The 24,870-nt window shown below is 37.4% G+C and overlaps 1 protein-coding gene across 4 annotated transcripts in view; it reads left to right on the forward strand.

Moving 5' to 3' along the window:
* The window catches only part of CPEB3 (cytoplasmic polyadenylation element binding protein 3), a 78,525-nt gene that overhangs the window by 43,911 nt on the left and 9,744 nt on the right, over positions 1-24,870 (forward strand). For all 4 annotated transcript variants that reach the window (XM_059851656.1, XM_059851655.1, XM_059851659.1 and 1 more), the window contains exons 5-7: positions 9,189-9,356; positions 11,166-11,255; positions 23,673-23,791. In XM_059851656.1, the coding sequence (XP_059707639.1) occupies positions 9,189-9,356; positions 11,166-11,255; positions 23,673-23,791 (377 nt within the window). The remainder of the gene's footprint in view (positions 1-9,188; positions 9,357-11,165; positions 11,256-23,672; positions 23,792-24,870) is intronic.

Below are 24,870 nucleotides of genomic sequence, written 5' to 3' on the forward strand. Positions count from 1 at the left end.
AGAGATCCAGTCTGGTTACTGAAGGCAGTATCTCTTATCAGTGCCTGCTAAAGGCTTTTTCTAGCAGAGGAAGAGTTCTTAAGTTGTCTTCCTTTTAATCCAGCTTGGTAGCTCTTTAATGCCTTCTTGTTTGTTTGTTTGTTTTCCCCACCACTTTTCCTGCCTCACCACCTCACCAATGTGCTTTCCTTTCATCTTTGTGATCCTCTCTATTGTGGGTTAGTGCCATCTGTTTCCTCTGAATTTTAAGATTTGCCAGGCTACTCCAAGAGCCTTATATATGATGCTAGAGGAGATGAAGCAGCCTGGCTGTTAAAAATGTGAGTTTTATTGGTAACAGATTTTTTTAAACTAAAACGAAAAGAGGAAAATAGATAAACCTTCCCTCTTGCACAGTTGCTTGGCTGCTTGTATGCCTCAGGAAAGGACACCTAAGCTGGTTTTGGATATTGGATGCAGTTCATGTGTTTGATCAAGTGTTTGAGGCCCAGTGTGTGGGACTTAGCTGCATACAGCTTACCTGTAGATTGTGTTTTTCTGGTGATGAGATTCAGTTGTATATGCATGTGAGCATATGTTAAAGGGGAGGTTGCTGCAACACTTGCACTGTTAATATTGGAAAAAAATCAACCACAAGGGACTGTTGAGGTTCATATAACCAAATTCTTGTAGTGCCCATCTGCACATCCAGCCCACCTATAAGTGGAAGTTGAGAACCACCTTTTGAACCACTTGTAGATGAGAGTCCATCTTTGTAATTCTTCTGCATGATACCTCTGTGGCAGAAAAACACATTGCATAATTATACTTGATTCTGTCACCTTCCCTCAGTTCATGAATGCATTTCCCTAGTATTTTAAATCACTTGTAAACTTCCAGATCCTAAGAACTTCAGAGACCCTCTATTCAAAAGCAAAAGCTTGACATATTTTCCTTTCTGATGTTAGAAAATCATTGCATAACTCATAATGTCCTAAAGCAAGTATTGTTCTGAACTGCTGACTGCTTCAAGAATACAAATGAGTGTTCCAAGCTAGAAATAAGATTCTGGTACCTTATAAATCAAGGAGGTTCCCGGTCTTGTCAAATAAACTTTCCTTTAGCCAGTATAGCTCCAAAATTTCTAGTCTGGAAATGCTGACCTTTTTTTTTTCATAGAGGTAATGCTATTTTATGTCAATTTAACATGTGTCTTTAAGATTTCTTTGAAGTGTGCATCTTTGATATTGTGGCCACATAACTGCATGAACAAGATAAATACCAGAGGTGAAGAAATAATGTTCTTAAAAATCTCAAAATACTTTCTATTAAGTCTTCCATAAATATGATAATGCAAATAAATGTTGTTGCCTATTCCTAAATTTGAAATTACATGATCAAATTAATTTTAAGTTATGATATGGAGAGCATGTAGATCTAGTCCTTTTGAGTTAACGTTTTATGGATTCACAGATGTATTGTTTCCTAGGACTGCTAATTATTTGAGACAAATACAAGGTGCAGTTTCAGTCCCACATTATAATAAAACAGTTAAAAAATCCCAGAAAAGTTCTTTTTCATCAGCTTCATGTCGCCTTGAGATGCAGTTAAAATTTGAGTGAGTTTTGATTTGTTACAACAATGGGCAATCTTAGCTGCAGGCTTTGGGGAATTCCAAAGCATTAACACTGAGTTTCCTTGATTGCATTACAAGATTTGAGATTTGGGGAGTTTGTTCTGCTAGTTTGTTAAAAGCTCACAGTTCTGTCTTTCATGATAGAGTTTCATGTTTGTAAAAATACACTTGGCTTCTGGGATGAGGGGAGTTAAGAGTTTCAGGAGAGTTATCAGCGGGTGAAAAAGAATCTGTTGTTCCTTTGCATTTGAGGCCATGCAATTTGGGACACAGCAGTTATGTAACTTTGTACCTGACAGTTACAGAACCTTGCTAAGGATGGACAAACACCAACGCAGGGATGATCCTGCTGCGAGCTCCACAATTCATCAGTGCACTTTTTACATGGGAAAATGTGCTCATGCCCTCCTAAAACACCTGGGTTTGCCTTAATATGTAATGATCTAGGAGGTACCTAGGAAAGAATCATTTGTATTGAATTCAGAAACATTTCAGGAGATGGTTTTCTGTGCTAAAGGACATGTATATGTGGCACCAAAACCAGTACATGGGGAGCAAGTGCATTAGTGGGGGTACAGTTTAAGGAGCTCCCAGTTGCTTTTTGTCTTCTGTTGGAGTTGCCAAAAAGAGAAAATAACTTCATGTACATAGCTCTGGTAATGCCATTGTTTGTAATAGTGCAGTAATCTTATTTTCTAGCAAATGTCTTCATTCAAGAATAATTTCTAAATTGTTTACTTTCTAAAGTGTTTACTCAAACTGGAGGCATTATGAAATTTACCTGATGAACTATTCCTGCTATTTAATATGTTGTGCTGTGAATTTCGACACGTGGGCAAGATGGGTATTTTTTATTTAAGTTGTTTCAAATGATGCATTCAAACTTCACAGCCTGAGAAAGCAACATAATAAAGTGTGATCTGACATTCTGAAGTTGTCACGCTGAATAACTCAGCCTCTTGGAAAAAATTAACATTTTAATATAAATACTAGTTACAACTGAGATAATTTTCTAATTGTGTGTATATGTATACAAAATACAAACAACAATGGTGAAACTTCACCTTCTTTGAGTATTTACATGTGATGCAGTGTTTTTAAATCAGCAAAAGCTGACTTGCTTTTCTTCCTGTTTAACTGAATTGCACTATTTTGCCCCTGGAATTTACAAGCAAATATACCTTCAATGAGTTTAAGTAACTTTTATGGACTTAAAGACTGTGTGTGAATGCAAATACAGGATAAAATTATTATTCTGCAGTGCAGTATTGCATATAAGTGTTATAATACATGAGTAGCAGTAGGGCATTCTAAAATTTACAGAAGCCTGTGGTAGATTTCTGCTGTCATACGCTTGATCAGAGCCTAAAAGTTTACGTTAAGCATATAAAGCTTTGTTTTCTTCAGTAGAAACACAAGAGTCTCTTTCATCTCATGCTGAAATAATGCTTCTCTATTTAATTTTTAGATTGGTAACATTCTGAGAAACCTCTTTCAGATAAATTGCTCTCAGAATGTGTCCATAACTATACCTTGAAACATGCCTTTTTTGGGAATGTGGGCATTCATCAAGACAACGAGTTGCTACAAGAGATCTGACAATGATTCTTTGCCATCATAATAACTAATAAAATAGGGCAATACCTAGAAATCAGGAGGACTAATTCTATTCTTGCTGCAAAGCCAGCTCTGGTGTTATTTCTCAGTATTGCCTGCTATGCAAGAAGCAGAGTCTCTCTCAGGGCTTACCAACCACCTCATTGTGGCTGAGTAGCTGTTTTCACAAACAGCTGCTGTCTTGTTAAAAATGTTGAATATATATTGTATATGTTAAATATAAATTGCAAAGCAATTCATCATAGCCCTTGAAATTTTTTAATCCCCCCAATGACAACTACTCATGTAGTTGCTTTTTTGTGACCTCATTGATAGTGGAAGAAAGGTGTAGGGGCATGGTGTTTCTTCAGGGCAGGAGGAAGAAGCTGCTTGGGTAGAAGAGAGGTTCCTGTGCTGAAGGAGGGCAAGGCCTGCTCTGGGTAGCCCCAGGGCCCCTTGGTCAAAAGAAAAGTAGCCAGGGAATGCTGAGGGGTCTGGTGGGACACCTGGGTGTGCAGGGCAGGACTGCAAGGCACTGTGTCAGAAATAAGAGATGGCGTTGGGAAGGAACAGGAACACTGAGAGTGTTCCAATGAGGAGAGAAGGAAACAAAACAAAACTCTGTTGCCTCTTACCTAAGCTCGCTTCTGTTGAAAAACCCGCTTGATCCCCAGCCTTCCACATTTGATTACCTTGGGAGGATAGATGGCTTTTGTGATCCATCAGAGATCCTGTGCAGAAGACATGTGTCTTCCAGATTATTTTCTGTTTTTCTAAAACTTCAGATCAAAAATTCTGGTTTTTGCATTTGCCACTACATCACAAAATACAGTTCTAAAGTTGTCCAACATTGTGGATTTGCCATTGATGCATGTCTCATTGAAATGCTGTGTTAATTCTGGTAGTTATGAGGGCATTTTGTCAATCTAGTTTTATTCATCTGAAGGTACTGGCTATTGAGTTCACATTGTTTTAGTAGGATTTTAGTATTTACATATGGTTAATTATTTAAATTGAAACATAATTGGAAAATATGTTCTCCACAACTATTTAATAAAATGCAAACCTGGTTCTTTTGATTAGGATTACTGTTGATGATGTTTATTGCCACTTAAAACCATAGTCCTAAATTCTTATTTTATAATACTGTCCTATATGCCTGATTTTTTTGAATACCTTTGCCCTTTGCTATGTAGAAACCTTGCAAAGCAGGTATGTTATTTTCTTTTTTTTTTTTTTTTCTTTCTTCCCTGGCTGTATTATCTTCAACTTTTTTTCCTGTCTTGGATTGTTTGAATTTCATCCTGCACTTTTAAATGTCTTTTCCTTCTTTATGGTGGGAGGGGAAAAAGAGAAGAGGTAGAAGCTACATTTTCATTGCTTTTGGAGCTAAATCTAATGACAGCTGTACCGACAATTTTCTTCTGTGTTTACATGCAGCCAGGAGCTATGGGCGGAGAAGAGGTAAAAGTATTTACTAAATGTTTTGTTTGCTGAATAGTGGGAGAAATAAATATTTAGTTTTCTTGTGGTAAGATGATGTTACCAATTTTAACATTATTTAGTTGATCAATTGCTTTGTATAAATCAATCTCGTATTCTTCCCTTGCCAAACAGCTCCCTTCTAACAGCATCTTAAAGCAGTGATGATCCTGAGCTGATAACTTCAAGTGTTGCTATTACTAGAGAACGGGAAGTGGCTGAATGTAAAGATTCTCATGACATGTGTTTGTGACTTGAAATGCACAGTGTTCCAAAAAGAATCGATTTTGGGTGTATGTTTGGTGTTTGTTTGTTTTGTAGAAGTCCAATGTTTAACTGTTGCATTAAACATTTGAAAATGACTTTTTTTCTTACATGAAACAGCTTTCGCTGAATATTAGACTTCATTACATTGAATTACCTCAGATAGAACATGTATGAATACCAATGCTAGTAACTCCTCAGCAATGAATACTGATCATCATTTTAAAAAGATACAGTATTTGAGCACATTTTAACAGTATTTCATCATAGACAACCCTTAAAAGATAAAAGCAAACTGAAAATAGTTTATAAATATACAATGCTGCATATCAGTTTATTCTGAGATGAGGGAACAAGGACAATAACAACAGCCATTGTCCAACAGCTGTACTGAGCAAGCCACTAATGCAGCTTACATTTATGTCTTGTGCTGTAGCTTACACAGACTGGTTGTTATTGAGAAAATAACAGGGAAAATGGCAACTTTTAACAATTACTTTTAGGCAGTGCCATCTGCATGGGGTACTTCAGCATTAAACTTAATTTTGTCTTCCTTTCCATGAAGTTCTCTGCCAGCAATGCAGGTGACATTGCCCCCTGTTCCAAATGTAGAATTTGCATCACATTTGTGAAGAGCCTTAGAGACAGATGTATCCATCACACAAACCAGTAGTGCCTAAGGGCTTGTAATTTGCATGGGTTGAGGTGGGAGGCTGTACAGGCCACACTAACACAGTTTGTAATACAGAATTTGCTCTGATTTTGTTCGAAGCTGGCACATTTTAGTGTTCTTTTGATAGCTAAATATGAAACAAAAGATTCAGATTTTCCTCACAAACTTACTCTCTGTGCACGTGAACACTGTTTAATTTTATTTTAAGATTGTGGCAGGTGTTTCCAGATTGATCAAATGGCACCAAAGTAGGAAAGGAGGTAGGAATCAGTAGGATACTATGAATTACTGGCAACTCCTGTTTACTTGTAGAAGCAAAATACAATAATGCAGAAGTAATTGTGATGAATGTAATTTAGGCTGTTTTATACAAATATTAGTGAAGACAAAACAGGGCAAACAAGTTCTGAATGTGCTGGCTTTTCCAATTTCTTTTCTCACTACCAAGAAGCATGTTTCATGCCACAAGACTTGTTTCCTGTGTGAAATGCAGGCTTTTCCATGCTAACAAGGAGATTTGTGTGTGTGTGTGTCTTGTCATTAATGTTAGGGATTTTGACTTGCCTCATTCATATTAAAGTCTGTGATGTTCATGCTTTATCATTACCTTGACTTTTATAATGTTGGTTTTGAGCTTCCTTCACCTTAAGCATGAAATTCTACAACAGTCTGTTAAAAAAATGTGTTGGTTATCAAATATTCTCATATATCCCTATTATTGCTTTTAACATTTGCATTGGGATAATATGCAGAGTAACCACAGGCAAGTCTGTGCAAGGACTCATTTTATGTTTGTTGTACTTGGATATTTTAATTAGTGTTTGATTCTGTCATTGTGACTAAGCACCTGCAGTGAGAAGAACTTTAGTCAGACATTTTTTGAGGCTTGCCATAAACTCTCAGTTCCCTACTTGATTCTCTCTTTCCTTTGAGAAAAGAGATGAGCATTTCTTTGTAGGTATCATGCTTTGAGCTGTTGAGTCATGTTCTTGGTACCTTGTTTTTTAACTTTTACAACCAGTTTCTCAGGTACAGATGTAAGCACCGCTGTGGGAAATCAGCCCAAACTATTTTGCTACACTGACAACTCAGAGATGCCCAGGGAGGGGTACAGGAGTATGTTACCAAAAAAGTGCATTTAGTGATGCTTTCCCATACTGTTCTCCCAGAAATTTGCCCAGGGGGTCTCTTGAGGTGATGTTTAAATATTTATTGCCTTAGATTGCATTTTTCTCCTGTTCTTACTCATTCCCTTTTATAAGCCTACATAAATTTTTAAACATCCCAAAAAGTCTGTAGCAGGGGTTTCCAAAGTTTGCCTTGCTTTCAGCTTTGGCATGTACTGATTGTGTTCAATGCAGTTCATTTTTCCCTTACTGGAGAAGACCATGAACAGTCATTCCCTATTCCCTTGTCTGTATGCTTTCCATTATTTTAAATGTATTCTTCTTACACTTAGCTCTACACTTGACTTGGCTATAAACTTTTAGAACATCATTTGCATTTATTTAAGGTGAGTGTGGTGCCTGTAGACTGCCAAGTGTCTGGCATGGTGCTTAGAGGTGATACCTTGCTTTCTAAGTTGCTGTGAATTATTACTATTTCCTTCAGAAGTCAGTCTCATCTGCAGATCTGTATTTTAGTTGAACACCTTGTTATTAATTTGATATGTCATCTTCCCCTAATGGCTCATGTTTGTTGTTCGTTTACTTTTTTTCCAAGAAGGTAGGTTCATAGGCAAGAATGAAAAGTTGTTTTATCTCTCCAGTAATGTCAATCTCTGAGATATTTTCAGATTTCCAGCTTTTCAATGAGTGTTCTGATTTGATATTTTTACACAGTTGTAGTATTCTTCATTATTGTTTCTCTCATGCAAATGTTCTCTTTTATGTTGAAATGCATATGCTTATACATGGGCATGACGTGTTTGTCCATAATGGAATACTCATCAAAAGTCTTTTGTGTTTTATGCTCTGACCATTTCTGACAAGTCTTTGAAAGGTAGCAGCTCTACATCCTTCTCTGATTGTGGCATTTACCCTATTTTTTTATGTTGATGTGTAAATGCACAGTAGGATTTTTACTTCAGTAGATTTTTGTGTCTGTAATCTCTTTCATTGTTTAAAATTCATTATTATATTATTTTGAATCAACACTTTTCTGGTGCCTGATGTTTGTAATTAAAAAATCGGGCTGGTGTTGTGTGTCAGGGACTTGCCTGACTTCGGTAGCTCATTTTCCCTATGCAGGATTACTGCTTCTTTTTTTAATCTGTCCTTTGCTACTGGAGACAATTACTAATATTTTCAGTGTATATGTTTTTCTGACTGCTGTCCCTCTGTCTTGGTTTTTCTCCTTGCCCCTGTTTTTATTTCCGTCACTTCCTGTGCTGTTCAGACCACTATGATAGTAAACTGTAGGTCTTGCTATGTCAATTTCATGTGATTCATTACCTTTGAATTTAATTATGTGCACTTACAAAAGTATAAATACATTTATATTTGTAATTAACCCTCCTATAAACTGTTTGTATCAATGAATTATAATTCCATCCCTGGGAGAAATCCTCCATGCTATGAGGGGACAAGTAGCCTTTTCAGAGTTGGTGTGGTTCTTATTTATACATCTCTCTATATTGCAGGATGTATTTTTCAACTCAGGAATAGGGAATTGTTAAATTCCAAAGATGGCAAGTGTTGCTTATATGCAGTCTTTGAATATTTTTTTTATCTTCCTTGTTAATAAATCTTTTCCTAAGATAATGTGTGTATACTTTGTTAGTAATAGAAACAAGTTGCTATTGCATCAGATGGTTACAAATAAATTCTTTACTTTTCATTAACAAAGTGAGTAGCAGCCATTTATGTTGATTTTGCCTGTTCATTACTGAAAGGATATTTTAACTCAGTAACAGACAGGCTGACAGGCTGTTCTAGCTAACAATGTTTTCCTTCAAGTGCAAGTTCTTTGTGGTTTATTTAACAAGATTTTTTTCCTTGTTCACTGAATCTCTTCACTTCCTGTTTAATATCCTCAATCCAAAGCTTTTCCATGTTTATTTTGCTCTTTGCCCCCCTACTCAGCGTGGGCCTGTGTTCCATGGAGGTGGAAGTGCTGCAGCCCTTGCTGTCAGGATCCTGTACAGCACTCAGAGGACTGTCCTGCTCTGCAGTGCAGTGGCTTGAGGGATCTTGAGATCATTCCTTCAAGATCTGTTCTGGAAGGTGTAAATCTCTAACTGGTTTGAAATGTAAATCTTGCAAAGGTTGTTTCTATAGCTATGACACATAATTTCATCAGATAACTTGTTTTTAGTTTCTATCCATTCACAAGGGTTTGTTTTAAAGCTAAATTAGGTTTATTGTCTTGTAAGGATAATGCATTCTTAGAAAAATAGAAACAGTACTAATGAACATGAATTGGAAAACTGGACCGCCTAGCTGGGTCCTTTAGTGCAAGTTCTGTTAAAGTAAACCAGCAAAAGGGAAAGTTTTTTACTGAAATATTTAATTCTCCAGGAAATACCATTAACTATAGAGCCTACAAAATCTGTTCCAGGTCGGTCTTCACTGTTTCCTTTTGAGGATGGCTTCCTAGACGACAGCCATGGGGATCAGTCGTTATCCTCGGGTCTCAGCTCTCCAACACGCTGTCAAAATGGGGAACGAGTGGAACGCTACTCTAGAAAGGTGTTTGTTGGAGGTCTTCCTCCTGACATTGATGAAGGTACTGTGAATCACTTGCATTGCTGACATATGGGAATTGGCTTTCATATAATTACTATTTAAAAGGTGATATTTTCATAGAGGCAAATGGATTTTCCCAGGTGTGTCTCTTGTAGTGCTTGTGGCGGTGCTTAGAACAAACACTCCCTGCCACCCCCTGCAACGCCCAAGAGTTTACCTGATGTTCTTGTGTTCTGTAGATCAGAAGAGATGGAGACAGAAGTGGCTGCCTAGCAGGTCTTCTGATCTGCATGTCTTCCCACGACTGTCAAGTGGGAAAGCTGAAAAAGGGAACTTAGTGGTACTGCCTCTCCTCTGTAGTCTTTTCCTATTCTTGGATGTGGTTGACTTTAAAGACTTTCTTAATGGAGTTCTTGCCAAAATACTGTGGGCTTTATATAATCAGCTCTTATACCCAGCATGTATCTGGGGTTCAGATGATAAATATAGAGTAATAATATGGTTACAAAGTAATAACCTACTCAGCAAGGATGGTCAGAGTTTTTCTCAATCATTATCTGCTCTACTTGCATGTGTCTCCACAAACTCTTACTCTCAAATTAAAATCATGACAGTTTGTGGTGTATTTTTCATGGCTGGAATATAGCAGGAATCCACCACTGTCTAGCTTCAATGGGCATACACAGGGAATTTGAGGATGTCTTATAATGAAATGAGGGAGGTCTCTAATCTACTAATCTGAAGCCTAAACCATGTACAGTTTTAATGAAGAAATAGTGTGAGTTGCCAGTCTATGTTTACAAGCACCTCAAATACAGTTCCCACATCACACCAAGAGTTGCAGGGCTGTTGTCTGGGGTCTGGTGGGCAATCTGGATTTGCAGCTGTAAGAAGCAGCAGCCCAACAGGGACAACTGGTGTGCACATTGCTGGGTCACTCAGAGTCAAAATACATGCCCAGTCTGTCCTGTGAGGAAGTAACATGGTGACCTGGGAGCTGTTACCTACTTTCCTGCGAGATCTCCTTCAGTAACCCTTTATCCTCAGCTCTTCAGGTACACAACATGTGTGTTCTGTCTCCAGATGCTTGAAATTCTGGCATGCAATTCATGGGGTCAGAGAAACTGGACAGATCTCAAACAGCAATCCAGAAACTGTAAAACCCCATTGCCTTTTCTCTTGTTGGCTTGTTCTGATCTACCTAACATCACATTAGACATGATTTTAATCTAATTCTTTCCTTAAAGTATGTTTAAAAATGTATTGAGAAAATAAGATTTTTTTCAAAAACAATTTAAAATACTATTTTCTGAAGGATTTGCATGTAAAACAAAATTGTCCTATAGGATAGCTTGTGATGTGTGTTACATGGCGGTTCCAAGTTGATGCTTAAAAAGTGAAGAAAAACTGGATAATTCAAGGCAGATTTCCTGAAGGACCTGAGGAAGGTGAAATGCCCACAGTGCCATGACCTGCTGCAGCCTCTTTCTAGGGCAGGCAGCAAGGAGCAGCCATGCTGACATGGAGCTCCTCCATCAGTCCCATGTGGCTGCATCTGACCCTGCTTTGTGGCTATAATTAGAAATAGACCGCAGCTGAAGCATATTCACTTCTGATAGATCATGTTTGCATTTAATCCTGCTGCAGACTTCCACTAGTGGAATGTAAAATCACTTTTTTAAGCAGCCATGTACGCCACAGAGATGAAAGAATATTTAGGCATCTGCTATGGAAATCGCTGCAATTTTCACTGTTCTTGTTTTGATGGTTTTTTTTAAGTAAGACCTTTTTACCTTGCCACTGTCAGTTTTTATGTTCTTTCTAAGGTGCCTCATTCGTTTTTTTGTAGATGAGATCACTGCCAGCTTTCGTAGGTTTGGACCTCTTGTGGTGGACTGGCCTCACAAAGCTGAAAGCAAGTCATATTTTCCACCTAAAGGTAATTAGTTTAAAACATACTTAAGAGGGCTGTTCTGGTAAAAGGAAATGACATCTGCCATGTGGCAATCCACTGTAAAGCAAAATTTTGACTCTTTATGGTAAATTTTCTATCTTTCATCAAGCATATTTTCAGCCATTGTCTTGATGGGGAAAAAATTCACAATTTGGTTGTGCTTTCACAATTTTGGTTGTGGTTTCACATTTGGAAATGTGCTCCTCTGTGTGTACTTCTTCAGCATACCTTGAATTATGCCTTAATTTGTACCACCAGTAGGTAGAATGCAAGTTGCAAATGATTCTGTTGTGGTTTGCATGTTGCCAAACCCACGGGAGTAAGAGAGGAAGTCCCTTGGCTTGGGTCACTGGGTTGGGGGTGCAGTGTTTGCAGGGAAGTGACTCCAGTGTGAGCTGTGACCCAGGAGCTCTGGTCCTGCTCCACGTCAGAGCTCCCCAGGCACTGGGGCACAGAGTGGGCACTGAGAGGGCACCTGGGGTGGGCCAGAGTCTGTGCAGGTGGGGCAGCCTCGGATCGGGCAGCACAACGTTATGCACACCTGCTTTGGGTGAGAGAGAACAGCTTATGGGAAATTGCTTTGGGAGGGTTACTTGGCTAAATAAAACTGCTCTTGCTGTACCCTGCTCTCTCTGATTTGTGCAGTACATTCTGCTCTCTTGCACATGTGCTCTTGCATGTAGTTCCTGAGTTCACTTGTGATCTGAAACAGTAGCAGGAAGTTGTACACAAAATTCCTGGTCTATATGCAAAGATTTTCATTTCTCATTGACCCTAGAAGCTCTTAATTGCTCATTAAGGCCACTGATTATTTTGGCAGAACAATGGGCTGCTCAGTCAGTGAACTAGCTAATCCTGAAATATTTTGATATAGTTTGACTGTAAAAACACACAAATAAAAGCCATCTTAATTTATTTGGAAGCTTAATTGCTGGAGGCAAAATAACACTGTGACAAATACTTGCCCTGTGAACAGTATTTGGGACACTTAAAATCAGAAGAGAAGCCCATACATGCTTCCTCTTTCCTGTTCATTCTCACCACTCAGCCTTGCTGTCAGCAGTTATGCAGCATCTGTTCTTGAATTTAAAAACAAACAGCCCCAAAAACAACAAAAAACACCCGCCCCAAACCCCAACCCTCCTGCAATATTCCTAAGGACAGCTGGTAAAATATATGCTTTTCCCTTTTTATGTTATTTTTATAGATCTCTGGGGTCTTGCTGGCTAGTGAATTCTAATTGTGCCTTCACTTAAAAGTTTTTTTTAAAAAAGTAGAAAAGCCAGTTTCTCCTTGTCCTTATTATCTCTTAGTATTCTCAACTTGTTTCCCTTTTTTATTTTTTTCCTCTTATTAATTCAATAAGTAACTATTTGTTGAATTAACATGGGACTTCCAATTTTGATTCTGTTCTCTCTCTGACTGTGGACTAGTTATGCCTTGACAAACTTGTAAAATGGTTTTGAGTAAGATCTATTTTAGCAGAAGACAAGGGAATGCAGCCTCACTTCTATTTTTATCATGATTCTAATATAGGAAACAGCTTTCAAAGCCCCTGCCAGTTGCCCTGAACGTCTGTCTGAAAGTGCTAAACAACAGTCAATCCCAACTGTTCCAGATTTATTTATATCTGACTTCTTAGTTATCAGTCAGGGCTGCAGCATCAGACATCCTGCATGCCTGGCTCTGACATTCACTTACAGTCATGGTAAGCTCCGTAGGTCAAATGTACTTGATTTATTATGGTCCCACACAGGCAGCACCTACACAGAAAACAGAATATTATTTCCAGGAGTCAGAGGGTAAAGTTTGAATGTCTGTCCTAAATTTTTCACAGCTTTTTGGTATTTTTTTTCAATAAAGAGTACTTGCTTTTCAAAGTTATTATGGAATCATTTTCAGAAGTACCACAATAAAATGTCTTCAATGCTTATTTTGATCAGAAGTTCCTTCAGACCTAAAATGTAAGTTGGTGGGCTTTGGTTTTGGATTTTTTTGTTTTTGTTTTACATTTTTATTTTAAGCTGTTTTGGTGCATTATTGGACATTTCCTTAAAAAATACAAAAAGAGATACTTGCAATTATGCTTGGTGCAAAATTCAGTGAGACTTATTCCACTGTCAGGTACTCAGGAATTCAAATGTTTTCTCCCTTCATTTTTCTCGTTGTCTTGTCTTCCATGTTGCATTGCTAGTCTGTAAATTTTGACAGTTTGAATATGAGTGTTTCAAATGGAAAACATGTCCAAAAAACAATGGACAAATGAATTTATAGAGGAGAGAATGAGCTGGGGTTTGTATGCTAGCAATCTTGAAAGAAAACAAGAAAAATGAATTGTTGGAGTGAAGTGGGCATGATGCAGAGGCTATTCACACATTGATAAAGCCTGACCTTCAAGGCTTCTCCAGCTCCTTGAATGTGCCCCAGAGGCAGTAAAATTGAGCCCTGCTCTTTCTGAACATATGTCATCACCTCCAGATGGACTTCATGTCCTTTTGATGGATGGCCTTTTCCATTACTGGACGGTCAGATCATTGGGCAGTGGCTGGTCTTTCGGCAAGGTTCAGGATTTTTGTCTGTTTGCTTTGGTAAGTGTTCACTGAGAGGTTTGGGGCAGACAACTTCAGTAGGTGATGCCATGGGTCAGCATGGGCAGTGAAGTTTTATGCTGCTGCTGCTTCACATCATGGTTTTCTCTCTTCAGTTACATCCAGGTGGTGCAACATCCCCTGCAGTCCTGAGTAAATCAATACAAATTTCCAGTATCTACTTGTTGGTATAATTTATTGAATTTTGGAATGTTTGCTATGCTGGTGCAATACATGAATTCCCTGTAGCTGGCCTGTATTAGGAGCGCTCTGTTGATATTCTTAGGGCTAGGAAGAGAAGGCTGCAGAAACCATTAGACATGGCTAATCTTATCAAGCATGAAATCTGAAAGATTAAAATGTTGCTTACAGTCTAGTGACCTCCACCAGCACCCACCAGCCCCCCCGAGGGCTTTATCTGGTTAGTTTAGTGAGTGAGTCAGGCCATAGATGTGTAGTCAGTTCCAGCAAGCCTTATTAGCTAATTTATTAGTTGGTGGGCTTGATTAGCTCACCTGCAGTGGCATGTAGGCTATCACTGGGACCAGTTGGAGTTCAGAAACATTCCTGCAGCACTGAGCTTGAACAAAGGTTTGCCTGGATTTGGCATCCTGAGCAGGATGGTGTCACTACAGGTCTGCCTAGGCACATTACCGCAAATTTAGTGCTGGGCCTGAAGGACATAAATGTTTGTGTGTGAAATGATGCTGAGCTGGGCTCTCCAGCATGGTGGGTAACACCAGGCTTATCCCAGTGTGAGCTTAACAGTGCCATTTTGGATCCTGGGGGATGGCACAGCAACACAGATGTATCTGCAACATATTCCTCAAGCACATCATTGCTATCTGTATTGTCCAGGTTTTCCTGTTTTCCCAGGTATTTTAGGGGTTTGTTACACTTACTGAATCTTGCCTGACATCAGAGAATACACTGATCAGTGTTTGTGAAAGCAGTCTGCCTTTGTCAGTGTTTGAGTTTTGGGCATTGTAACAGCAAACCCAAAATCATTCTGTAGATCAAGCACAACTTACCTTACCTTGGTTGCCAGTGAGTTCCATATTTAGGTTGCTGAGAGAACAGGGATGCTCTTGTCACTGAAAGTGAATATTGTGCACTTGGGCAAGAGAAGCTGCCAACAGCTGACAATGTGTGGAAGAGGCTCCTATTTCTAGTTCTGAGCATCTGCATTGTTGCCTTAACATTTCTTTTTACCCCTCCTGTGCATTGTAAGCTTAGCACCATGTTTGTATGTTTGTGTCATGCATGAGGTGGTTTTTAATGCTTTGCCTCTGAATAAGGCTAATTCATTCCCATTGCCTGAGAAGTCTTTGGATTACTTCCTTTGGCATCTGTTTGGATATGTTACTAACTGAACTGGCAAAATTATAAATGCCATGTGTTGGTCTTGGGTAAGCAGATGCCCAGTTCATAATGTGTTTACTTGGCTTTCACCCCAGACTTTGGGAATGAAATGTGGTTTTTGTTAAAGTATCTTTTGAGTATCTATGAGACATTGAGAAATAAAGAAATATGTATTAAAGGATGCTGTCAAAAGTAGTTGCACATTACCACGTCACATTCTATTTATCTCTGGCAAAATCCAGATAATTCATGTTTTATTTAAAAATAAATTGATGGGGTTTTCATTTATTTGCTGGTGTGCTGAGTTAAGCAATGCTTATGCTAACTACAGTAATTTTTTTTCTTTCCTTTTTTTTTTATTAAACAGATGGTGCCAACTGTTTCAAAAACATTTTTTCAGTTGTTTTTTCTTTAACAGATTGCTAGCTTTAAAACAACTTTTTAAAAACTCTTTACTGGTTTTTCCTTATGATTTTTCTAGTAATCACTTAGAACTGCACCATGTGTTTTAAAATGCCAAAAATTATGCAAAAAATTCCTCCTTTTTTTTTTTTAATTTAGAAAGATTGATATTTGGATAGAGATGAGAATTAGAGTTAGAAAATGAAGCATGGCAGAGCTTGAAGATAGGATGAGTTTGGAATGGGAGGAATGCTTTGGCTTTGCAGTTGATTCAGATGTGTGATGCAGCAGTCTGATCCTTTTGTGTTTTCCCTGTTCTTCAGTTTGTTATGCTGTTATCTGATAAAATTAAGCACATTTGTCCCTACTGCTCCATATGGGACACTAGGGTGAGGGAGACCTCATGAAAAACAAAACAGTGTAAGCAAAGCTGCACAAAGTAACATGAAATGATTCTCATGCTTTAATTTAAAAACAATTGGTGGGACAGACAGTGTGAGCCTCTCTGATTCTCTCCCAAGTACTGTTTAGATGGGAACACTGTTGTTGTAGTCTTTTGACTGATCTTGATTTCATGGATGAAGACCATTTCCATGGTTAATTCCATTGCCACTGCAGTGGCAGTTGTTGTTTCTGCCAGAGGAACAAGAGTGAACAGTTGCAAGGATAAAGTATGGAATCATAATATCATAATTCCAATTTCATTAGTTATATTCACAAGAAGGTATCTGGTTTGTGCAAATCCAGCAGTCTATTCTAGAAAACTGCCTCTTTTGGCTTAACTGATCAAATATGATACCAGCACAGTCCAGCATGAAATGCTGAGCCAATTTTTTTATTTAAAAAACTGAAGTCAGGGATGACAGTATTTGTTAGAATGGAAACTGACATTCCAGCCAGAGTTACATTTTATGGCAGAGAGTGATTCTGGAAGGGTTTTTAGATGTTGTTTATGCTCCAACACAGGGACTGTGTGCAGTGTCAGTCGTTGTACCCACTGACATCTGAGGCCATGTCTGTAATTTGTAGTCCCTGTGTCTTCCCACAGCAGGGCAGCATCATCCCAAATCAATGCAAGTCACAGAATGTGTGGTGGCAAAATACACACTCATGTGCTCTTCTGTAGCTGTGTGACTTTAGCTTTCTTTTGCAGAGAATTTTCTTTCAGGTTTTGGGTGACTTTTGTTTGAGTCTCCCTTTTTTAAGCTCTTAACACTGCTTCCTGTCTTGTCCTAAATGTTTGAGAATTCAAGGTGGTGTACTGATAATGATGATTTTTAAATATCTGTCTTTGAGACTGCTGTGCCAGGTATCTAAGAGCATTCAAGGAGCTTGCTTCATGTAAGAGAATTTCTGTCTCTAAAACAATGCCATTTGCAACTTCTTTTTCTAGGGGAAAACATGAATCTGGTGAAGCAAAATACAAAAATATTTTTGAGCCATCCAAGCCTAGGCAGAACAAATCTGATTCTGAAGTAGCGTTGCAGAATTATTCTCTCCCAGCTTTCATGTTGCTTTCAACAGATCCTACTTTCTTTCAGAATTGCTAGGTTGCTATAGAAGAAAGCACAATTTTTAGCTAGCATTTAACTCTTTTTCAATAATTTGAACATATCTAAGTACATTAAAAGCTTTCCATGTTTATCTGTAGAGGTAGCAGAGCACTTGAGTCAAATGGAAGGAGTTAAATATTTGTCCTATTCTCATTAACCTCTCCTAAAACCCAAGTAGATTTTACTGTGGGTTATACATGTCACCCTTCCCCAATACTATTTTTATTAAATGTCATCATTTCTTTTGTTTTATAAATGGAAATATGTGAATTGATGTCTGAGTATTATGGGCTTCAGGATAAATCTGTCCTTTGAATAGTGTTTAAGTTGAGATCTTAGTATTATTTTGTGCTTTTTAGTAACTTTTGCTGTCTTGTTTTGCTAAGAATTTAGGAAGCACTAAATTATCCTTTCAAATCATTGAAGTATGCTGAAAGGATTGTTGCAGGTGGTGGTACAGAGACAGATTCTGTACTGGCACTGCAGCATATTCATTGTTCTGATGTTCATCTAAAAAGTAAGTTGTTCCCTACCCCCACCCCCAATCAGTTGTAATTATTTAATGCATTAAAAACTTGTGCTTTCTTCATGAAGTCCTACAGGCATTATATTTATGAGATTATGTATTTAGTTCCTAGGATCACTTCAGTGATTCTACCCTTAAAATAATGATGCTGTAGTTTAAAATTGGTGCAAGATCATTGGAATACAAACATCATAAATTTATCAAAGGTAATACCCCTAATTATACTTGTGTCCTCTCATATCAGAGGTTAGGACTGGCAGTGTGAGTATTTCAGGGGCTGGAAATGCTGAGGGTGCCTCTGCCCAAGGCAGTGCATCTGCCTCTCTCTGGTCTCAAAAGCTTGGAGCAGCTCAGAGCTGCTGTTTCCCTCAGCTGTCTCAGTGCTGTGCTTGGCAGATTGTGTCTGCTCAATACCCTGCAAATCCTACCTGATTTTGGGACCTGCAGTCTATCTGACTGCTGATTATATCAAGAGTGTAAGCAGTAGTCAGCTGTATGCCAGTGGAGGCTGGGCTATTTCATTAATAAAGGTAAACACATAATTTTTTAGAGCATTTGGTAAGTCCAGTATTTCTTGTTTTTATATACTAATCTGATCTCCCAGGGACATGCATACTTTTATTCACCAGAAACAGTTTCAAATTTTCTTTGGTTTTGGGAGGAATTTGTTGTTCAACATAATCCAGTTTTGGAAAAAAAATCCTTCTGTTATTAAGGAGGGTTTTTCAAGCTGCATCTTTTTCTTACAGTCATCAAAGACAAGAAATTTGAACAAACCAGAACCTGAAAACCATCCACATGAACATTCAAACTGGTTATTAGCAGCACCACTGGTTATTAGCAGCAAATGACAAATTGATTACTTGATTAAAAGATGGGAAGTCAAAACTTAGTGCTGAAGCTCTACGTTCTGCCTTTAAAAATGTTCTATGGCTCACAGGAGAGTTACAATTGTACAAAACTCAGAAAATATGTTACTAACTTCACCTGTGCAAATGACATGGGGTGTCTTTTCTTTTTGATTGAAGTATTCTTTTCTTTTTGATTGAAGCTTTGCTTTGAAGCTCTTGACAACAGTCCCAAATATTTTGGGATAAGCAGCAAGTGCTGCTTGCTTTCTTTTTTAAGAAAAACATATAATTTAAAGTGAAAACTGTTTTTATTGTAAAACCCAATATCAAATTTAATTTAAATGAACTGAAATCCAGCTAGCCTGGATTTTTGGCTTTCTTCCTCTGAATTTCTTTACCCGATGCTGATACTGTGCTTGAAATAGAAGCTGAAATCAAGAAGAGCATTTCTATTTCTGTAGAATTTTTCCACGTTAATGTTGGTTGGAGTAGGACTGGAAGATGGTTTTCTTGCAAAGAAGAGTAACAGGTTTTGTTCAGACTTGGAAATAGATGTCTCTTGAGCCATCTGTTCAGAGTAAAGGCAGCAGCAGCAGACCTGACCCCCTCCAGATGATGACCATGAGCTGCTCTGCCCAGAGCGGTCACCACTGCGGATTGCCCTTGAAAATCAAAATTTAAAAAATTCAATTCTGAATTTAGTTGGGTTTTTTATATTTACTAATTTGAATGCTTTTTTTCATGCTGCTAACTCAGTAAACTTCACAAAGATAGCTTCCACCTCATCAAATATTTAGTCCTTCTCATATGAAATCCATGTGACTACTCTTAGAACTACATTAACCAAATTGTATATTAGAGCCTTTCTTTTATATCCTTTGATTCTGATTTATAGCTGCTATAGATCATGTTGCAGTCTGAAGTCTGATGTTGAAAATGGCTGTGACCTTTGAAAGAGGAGACAACACTATAAATTTGCTGTTGCAATGTTTTACACTAGTTAAGAAGTAAAATGCCAGATAAAGACAGACTTTAGTACGCCTGTGGAATATTCTTTTGGTTAAAAAACCACCAGTAAACAATCTAAGAAATTAATTTCAGTCTTTTCTTTTTTAATACAGGTGGGTGGGAGTATTTTTACTACAGGACAAACTGAGATGGCATATGTATACATTTCTTTTGGGCTTTTTTTATCCATAAGTCGTGAAAGTAAAGTAATGATGGAAAATCTTTCTGCTTTCTGACATGCTTTGGAACTGAAAAGACTTTATAAATCTTTAGCTGTATGTATTTACTACAGCACTATGGAAATGCTGTCCTTTCTGCTGAGAAAACATTGGGGCACCTCTCCCATGTCCCACAAATAATGCATGTCCAGGAAGCAGAGGTTCTCTGGGGATTGGGTTTCTCCTTCCACTTAAATTGAAGATGTGGAGAAAAACACTCTGTAGTACTTATGAAAAATTTGAAGGTTTCTGTTTTCTGTTATTTGTGATAGGGTAAGATGGTTATTAGTAAGGGTTGTTAGTTTCAATTCTTTTGGTGGTCTCATGATGTGGGCTATTCAGTGCTAAGACTGGAAGTATGAATACATGCAACAGAAGTTACTGATACAGAACCTCAGTTTTCATTCAGCTCTTCTCTATGACCCACTCCATTGCTGACTTCTCTTGTTATGTCTCCTGTCTTCCATTTGACATGTATGCTTCATTTTTTTGCTATTAAGATTAAGGCTCCAATTATTTTTCAGTGTAACTGAGGATATGGAGTACAATCCTTTAATTAAAATCAAACAAACCCCTCCCCAGTACCTGTCTGTAATGTGGCATAGGAGGAATTTCTTACATATCACACCAGCCAGACTTTGTCTGGTATTCATGAAAACCATGTAAAAATGTAAATGTGCAGAAATAGAAAAGTCACTGTAAGAATCTAGACTGTTCCTATTTCTTATACACCTTTTGTTTTTTAGAGAAAAGAATCAGCTGACAGGGTCAAACACTGCCATATAAAATTAGACTGACTAAAAGAAATTAATCTTTGCAGCCCTGACTAATACATAATTTCACTCTTCTGCAGTAGCTAAGTGAGATTACAGCCTTTTCTATTTTGAGGTTTCTTAAGTATTTAAAGCCTTTGAAGTTTTTTTTTGAAAATGCAGTCATGTCACTGCAATGTTTAAAGGAAAGTCTGCAGTTTTTTTAACACTTTGGATTTTTATTTTTCAAAAATGAGTTTAATTTTTAATAGTAGTTTCATCTTTGGATTTTGAAATGTGTTTTATTCATGTTCAAAGCATCTTCTAATAAGATTACTAAGGTGACTTTGAGCAATGACCCTTGTCATCACATTAACTGATTTAGAAATTTGGTTCACACTGTTTCTAAATGTTCCTTTCCTGTGGGATTTTAAAACAACTTTATTCTAAAAGTTCTTGTAAATACCACCATAATTCAGTTCAAAACAATTTTTTAAAATCTAGTAAAAAAAAAAGAAAATAAGAAATTGAAATATATATTTCATGAAAGTGTTAAGTCTATTTAAATTTAGTTCTTTGAGGCAGCCATCTCAACCATCTAAAAATAATGCTAAAGAAATGAGACTAGAACATTAATTTTCTTTGCCATCCTTTTTTTTTCATAATATGATGTAGATTTATATATTGAAATACTTCTATAAGAAATCTGAGGTCAGTGCTAGATTTTCTTGTAATCCTGAAGCCTATAAAACCATCAGAAAGGACACTGTCTAAATGGATGAAAGTTGTGCCTTGAAGGTAGTTCAGCTTGTTTGAAGCATAAGTGGTCCTTCCCTTGTGCAGATGAAATCAGTGCATGTGACTACCCAAAGATGTTTCTGACTTGCTATGCACAATGTAAAGAGGAAGTTCTTCTCATAATTCTCTTAATTCTGCCACCCATCCTCAGTGCTATAAAGCTGAAAACCTGTGACCCTTAGATTACAATTCCTGTATCTGATTTTGCAAGTGGGCTGAATTTTGGGAAGTATGGATTTCAGATCAATTACATATGAAATCAGTAGATGATATGTAGACATGTGACATGGAGATTCAAATACTCTTTGACCTTATATATAACTCTTTATTTCACTTTGTTTGAAAAGAGCCCAGATTCTAAGAACCAGAAATAGGTTAATCCTTCCCTGTTGGCTATGTAACATTTGCATGCCAAATGCTGGCTTTGTACCAGAAGACTCAGCTCATGGTTGATGCATTTCAACAACAATTTATCTACTGTTGTTCTCAAATGCAAGAACTTAAATTATTAATTACATTGAGTATTCACAAGTTGAGCATAAAATGATACCCTTCAGGTATTATAATAAAATTGAACTAATTCACAATTAATTGAAATTCTGAAGAAAAACTCTTGATTAAACACCATCTGCTCTGGAGTTCATTAAGTGAGAGATCTGTACTTTTACTCCATTAGTACTTTTCTGAAATATTCCTGTACCACTGAGTAACTGGAGACTGTCCAGATGATAACCTTTACTCTCACAATGTTTGCAATGAATCACTTAAACTGAACAGAGTATAAAAATTCTAATATAACAAACTTTGTTCCTACCTTCTCCCATGGGTTACAAAACAGTCAGTGATTTCTTTTTACTCCACCAAACTGTGCCCAACCATGGAGCTGTAAAAGGAAGGTGTCACCAGATTTAGAAGAATATAAGAAAACCTTTTCTTTTTGTAAACATGCTTTTTTCACGAATGCTGTGAAATGCAGTCAGGCTTTTTCTGGTAAGCCATGGCAGGCATGAAGCTGGATAATCTTTAACTCTTGAGAAATTTTTGCTTTAGGTCTTTTCTCACAAACTCTGCCAGCTGTGGCTTGCTAAGCTGAATGGTGTCCACAGGGTCAGTAAGTTTATTTTCTCTCGTATGCCTAATACATATAACCCACATTCTGCTATAATAAAGGTGAATGAGTAGTTCCTTTCAGTTAATAACATGAGGAAAAGTGAGCAGAATACATACCTACATTTACCAAATACATTATTAGGTAAAATTCCAGTATGACTGCCTCTAATTTGTACCAACATGCCAGTTTTTAACATAAAGTATGAATATCAAAATCATCTTTTATTAGAAAGGCAGAACAGGCACTTTAATACACTTTCCACCTAGCATGTTGTCTTGAAGAAAGAGGTCACTGAAGCCTTATTACAAACTGTGCTTTCAGAAATACAGAAAGGTCCCCATCATTAGAGGAGATATGCCAATGTTCATATTAATTGAAATAAAGATTTTTTTTTTCCCTTACTGTTTAGGCTGGCAAAAATGCTTTTGCCAGACTGTAACAACTTAATTTAGTTCCAAGTGTATCTTGCATTTCAAGTGGCAACCTTGTTTCAAGTTTGTGGGACACAGTGTATATGCCAAATTTTTCAGTTTATTCTCAGCAAGGTTAACTGAAATTAGACCAACTGGACTAAATTACCCTTTCATATGGAAATTGTGTCACTGTTTAGATGTCAGAATAGGACATGTACAAAGGAGCTTAGTTCTTACACTGCTTTCCATAAAATAATCACTCTCGGAGCTCAGGGTCAAGGATCTCCTAGGCTGGCTTCATAAACTAGGGAAATTAATTTTCTTCTTATTCTGCTTCTGCTGTACCCTTTAAAAAGTTGTAGTGACTTTTCTTACACCAAAATACATTGTTGCCTTTTCCCAGAGAATGCCAGTGTTTTTTGGCACCATTACACTGATGAGTTGCACCAACAGCAGAGGAGAAGATGTAAGATGTTAATCACTGATACCAGCAGATACCACTGATAAATAGCCCCAGTGCAGTTGTTGGATAATAGAAACCCTCATTCAGCAGCCTATATTCTCACTGCTCAGAATAATTGATTAATCAAATAAACATCCTCAGATGCAGCAAATACTCTTGTCTCTATTCTGAAATCAGTACTGTGGGGCTCTGTAATGAGGGGATATGTTCAGTGAATTTAATTTATGAAAACAAACTACCAACCTCAACAGTTATTTGGAATTTGTATATTTTACCCACTTCTTTGGCTTGTTTGTTTAGACATGTTCTATAAATTAATCTCTTACTTTTCTTTCTTGTGCCCTCATCCCTTCCAAGGTTACGCCTTTCTGCTGTTCCAGGAAGAAAGCTCTGTACAAGCTCTGATAGATGCCTGTCTGGAAGAAGATGGAAAACTTTACCTATGTGTGTCAAGTCCCACAATCAAGGATAAACCAGTAAGTAGCTTATGCCATGACACTTATGCTGGTTGCTAACCCATTTGCTGTTACTCTTTTCAGATAATAAATAAAGAAACACTATTTAGAATTAATTATTTGTCATTTCCTGTTTCTGACCTTGCTGTTACATTGAATTGACTTCCTGTATCAGCATAACATGGCTTTAACATTTGCTTTTTTCTGATAAATGCCATGTTCAATTAACTTTTATATTTGGTACTCCTGGTCTGCTTCAGGAGTGTGCATCCTTTTACAGTGTTAGCTGTAAAACAATGGGATGGTAATTTTCCATTTATTTGATGAAAAGAAAGCCTTATGTGATGAAATGAAGAAACCCTGCCAAATTAAGATCCAGATAGCATCAAATATCCCCTGTGTTTTGTTAGTTTTTTTAATTATTATTTTTTAAGCATTCAATAGCTAATCAATTTATAATTTAGGCCTCATTTACCTTATAGAAACTATGGGGTAAAATCAACTACTGCAGACAGCTATAGCAGAATAAAAGACATACAGTAGCCTATTTTTATTGTTCACATCTCTAACATTCTTTAATGCTGGTCCTTTTTTGTGCCTACGGAGATAAACAAATGAGGTGAAAACTGCAGGCAAATAAGATAAAAAATGTACTGCCTTTTAAAAGTACTATTAAAAATCTTGCAGAGATGAATGAACAACCCAGGACTGCAGCACAGTGAGCAGGCTTGTGTGATTCCTAGGATCAAAAAATGGATTGATGAACAGCTTTATCTAAATAACTTCTGAGCAGGTTTTTTTCTGTTTACTCTAAAGATTTCTTGTCAACTGTGTTGCTTGCTGCTCAATAGAAACAGGAATTCACATATTATACAAATTCCTTTTGTATCCAAGCACAGAAATTAATTCTATGAGCTCCTATCAGTGCTTTTAAATTTGTGGATCACTGTATGTGATTTCAGGAAAGCAGAAGCCCAAACTGCAACTGTAATTGCACATATATGGTAAAATGCTCTGAAAGTCCTTTCAGAGGTTTCTTCCTATGATGGCGATTAGGGGCAGGGAATTAATGAGTGTAGGAGTTTGTGATGAGGACATTT

The sequence above is a fragment of the Haemorhous mexicanus genome, chromosome 7, assembly GCF_027477595.1.
Source record: "Haemorhous mexicanus isolate bHaeMex1 chromosome 7, bHaeMex1.pri, whole genome shotgun sequence".
In the NCBI taxonomy this organism is placed as follows: Eukaryota; Metazoa; Chordata; class Aves; order Passeriformes; family Fringillidae; genus Haemorhous; species Haemorhous mexicanus.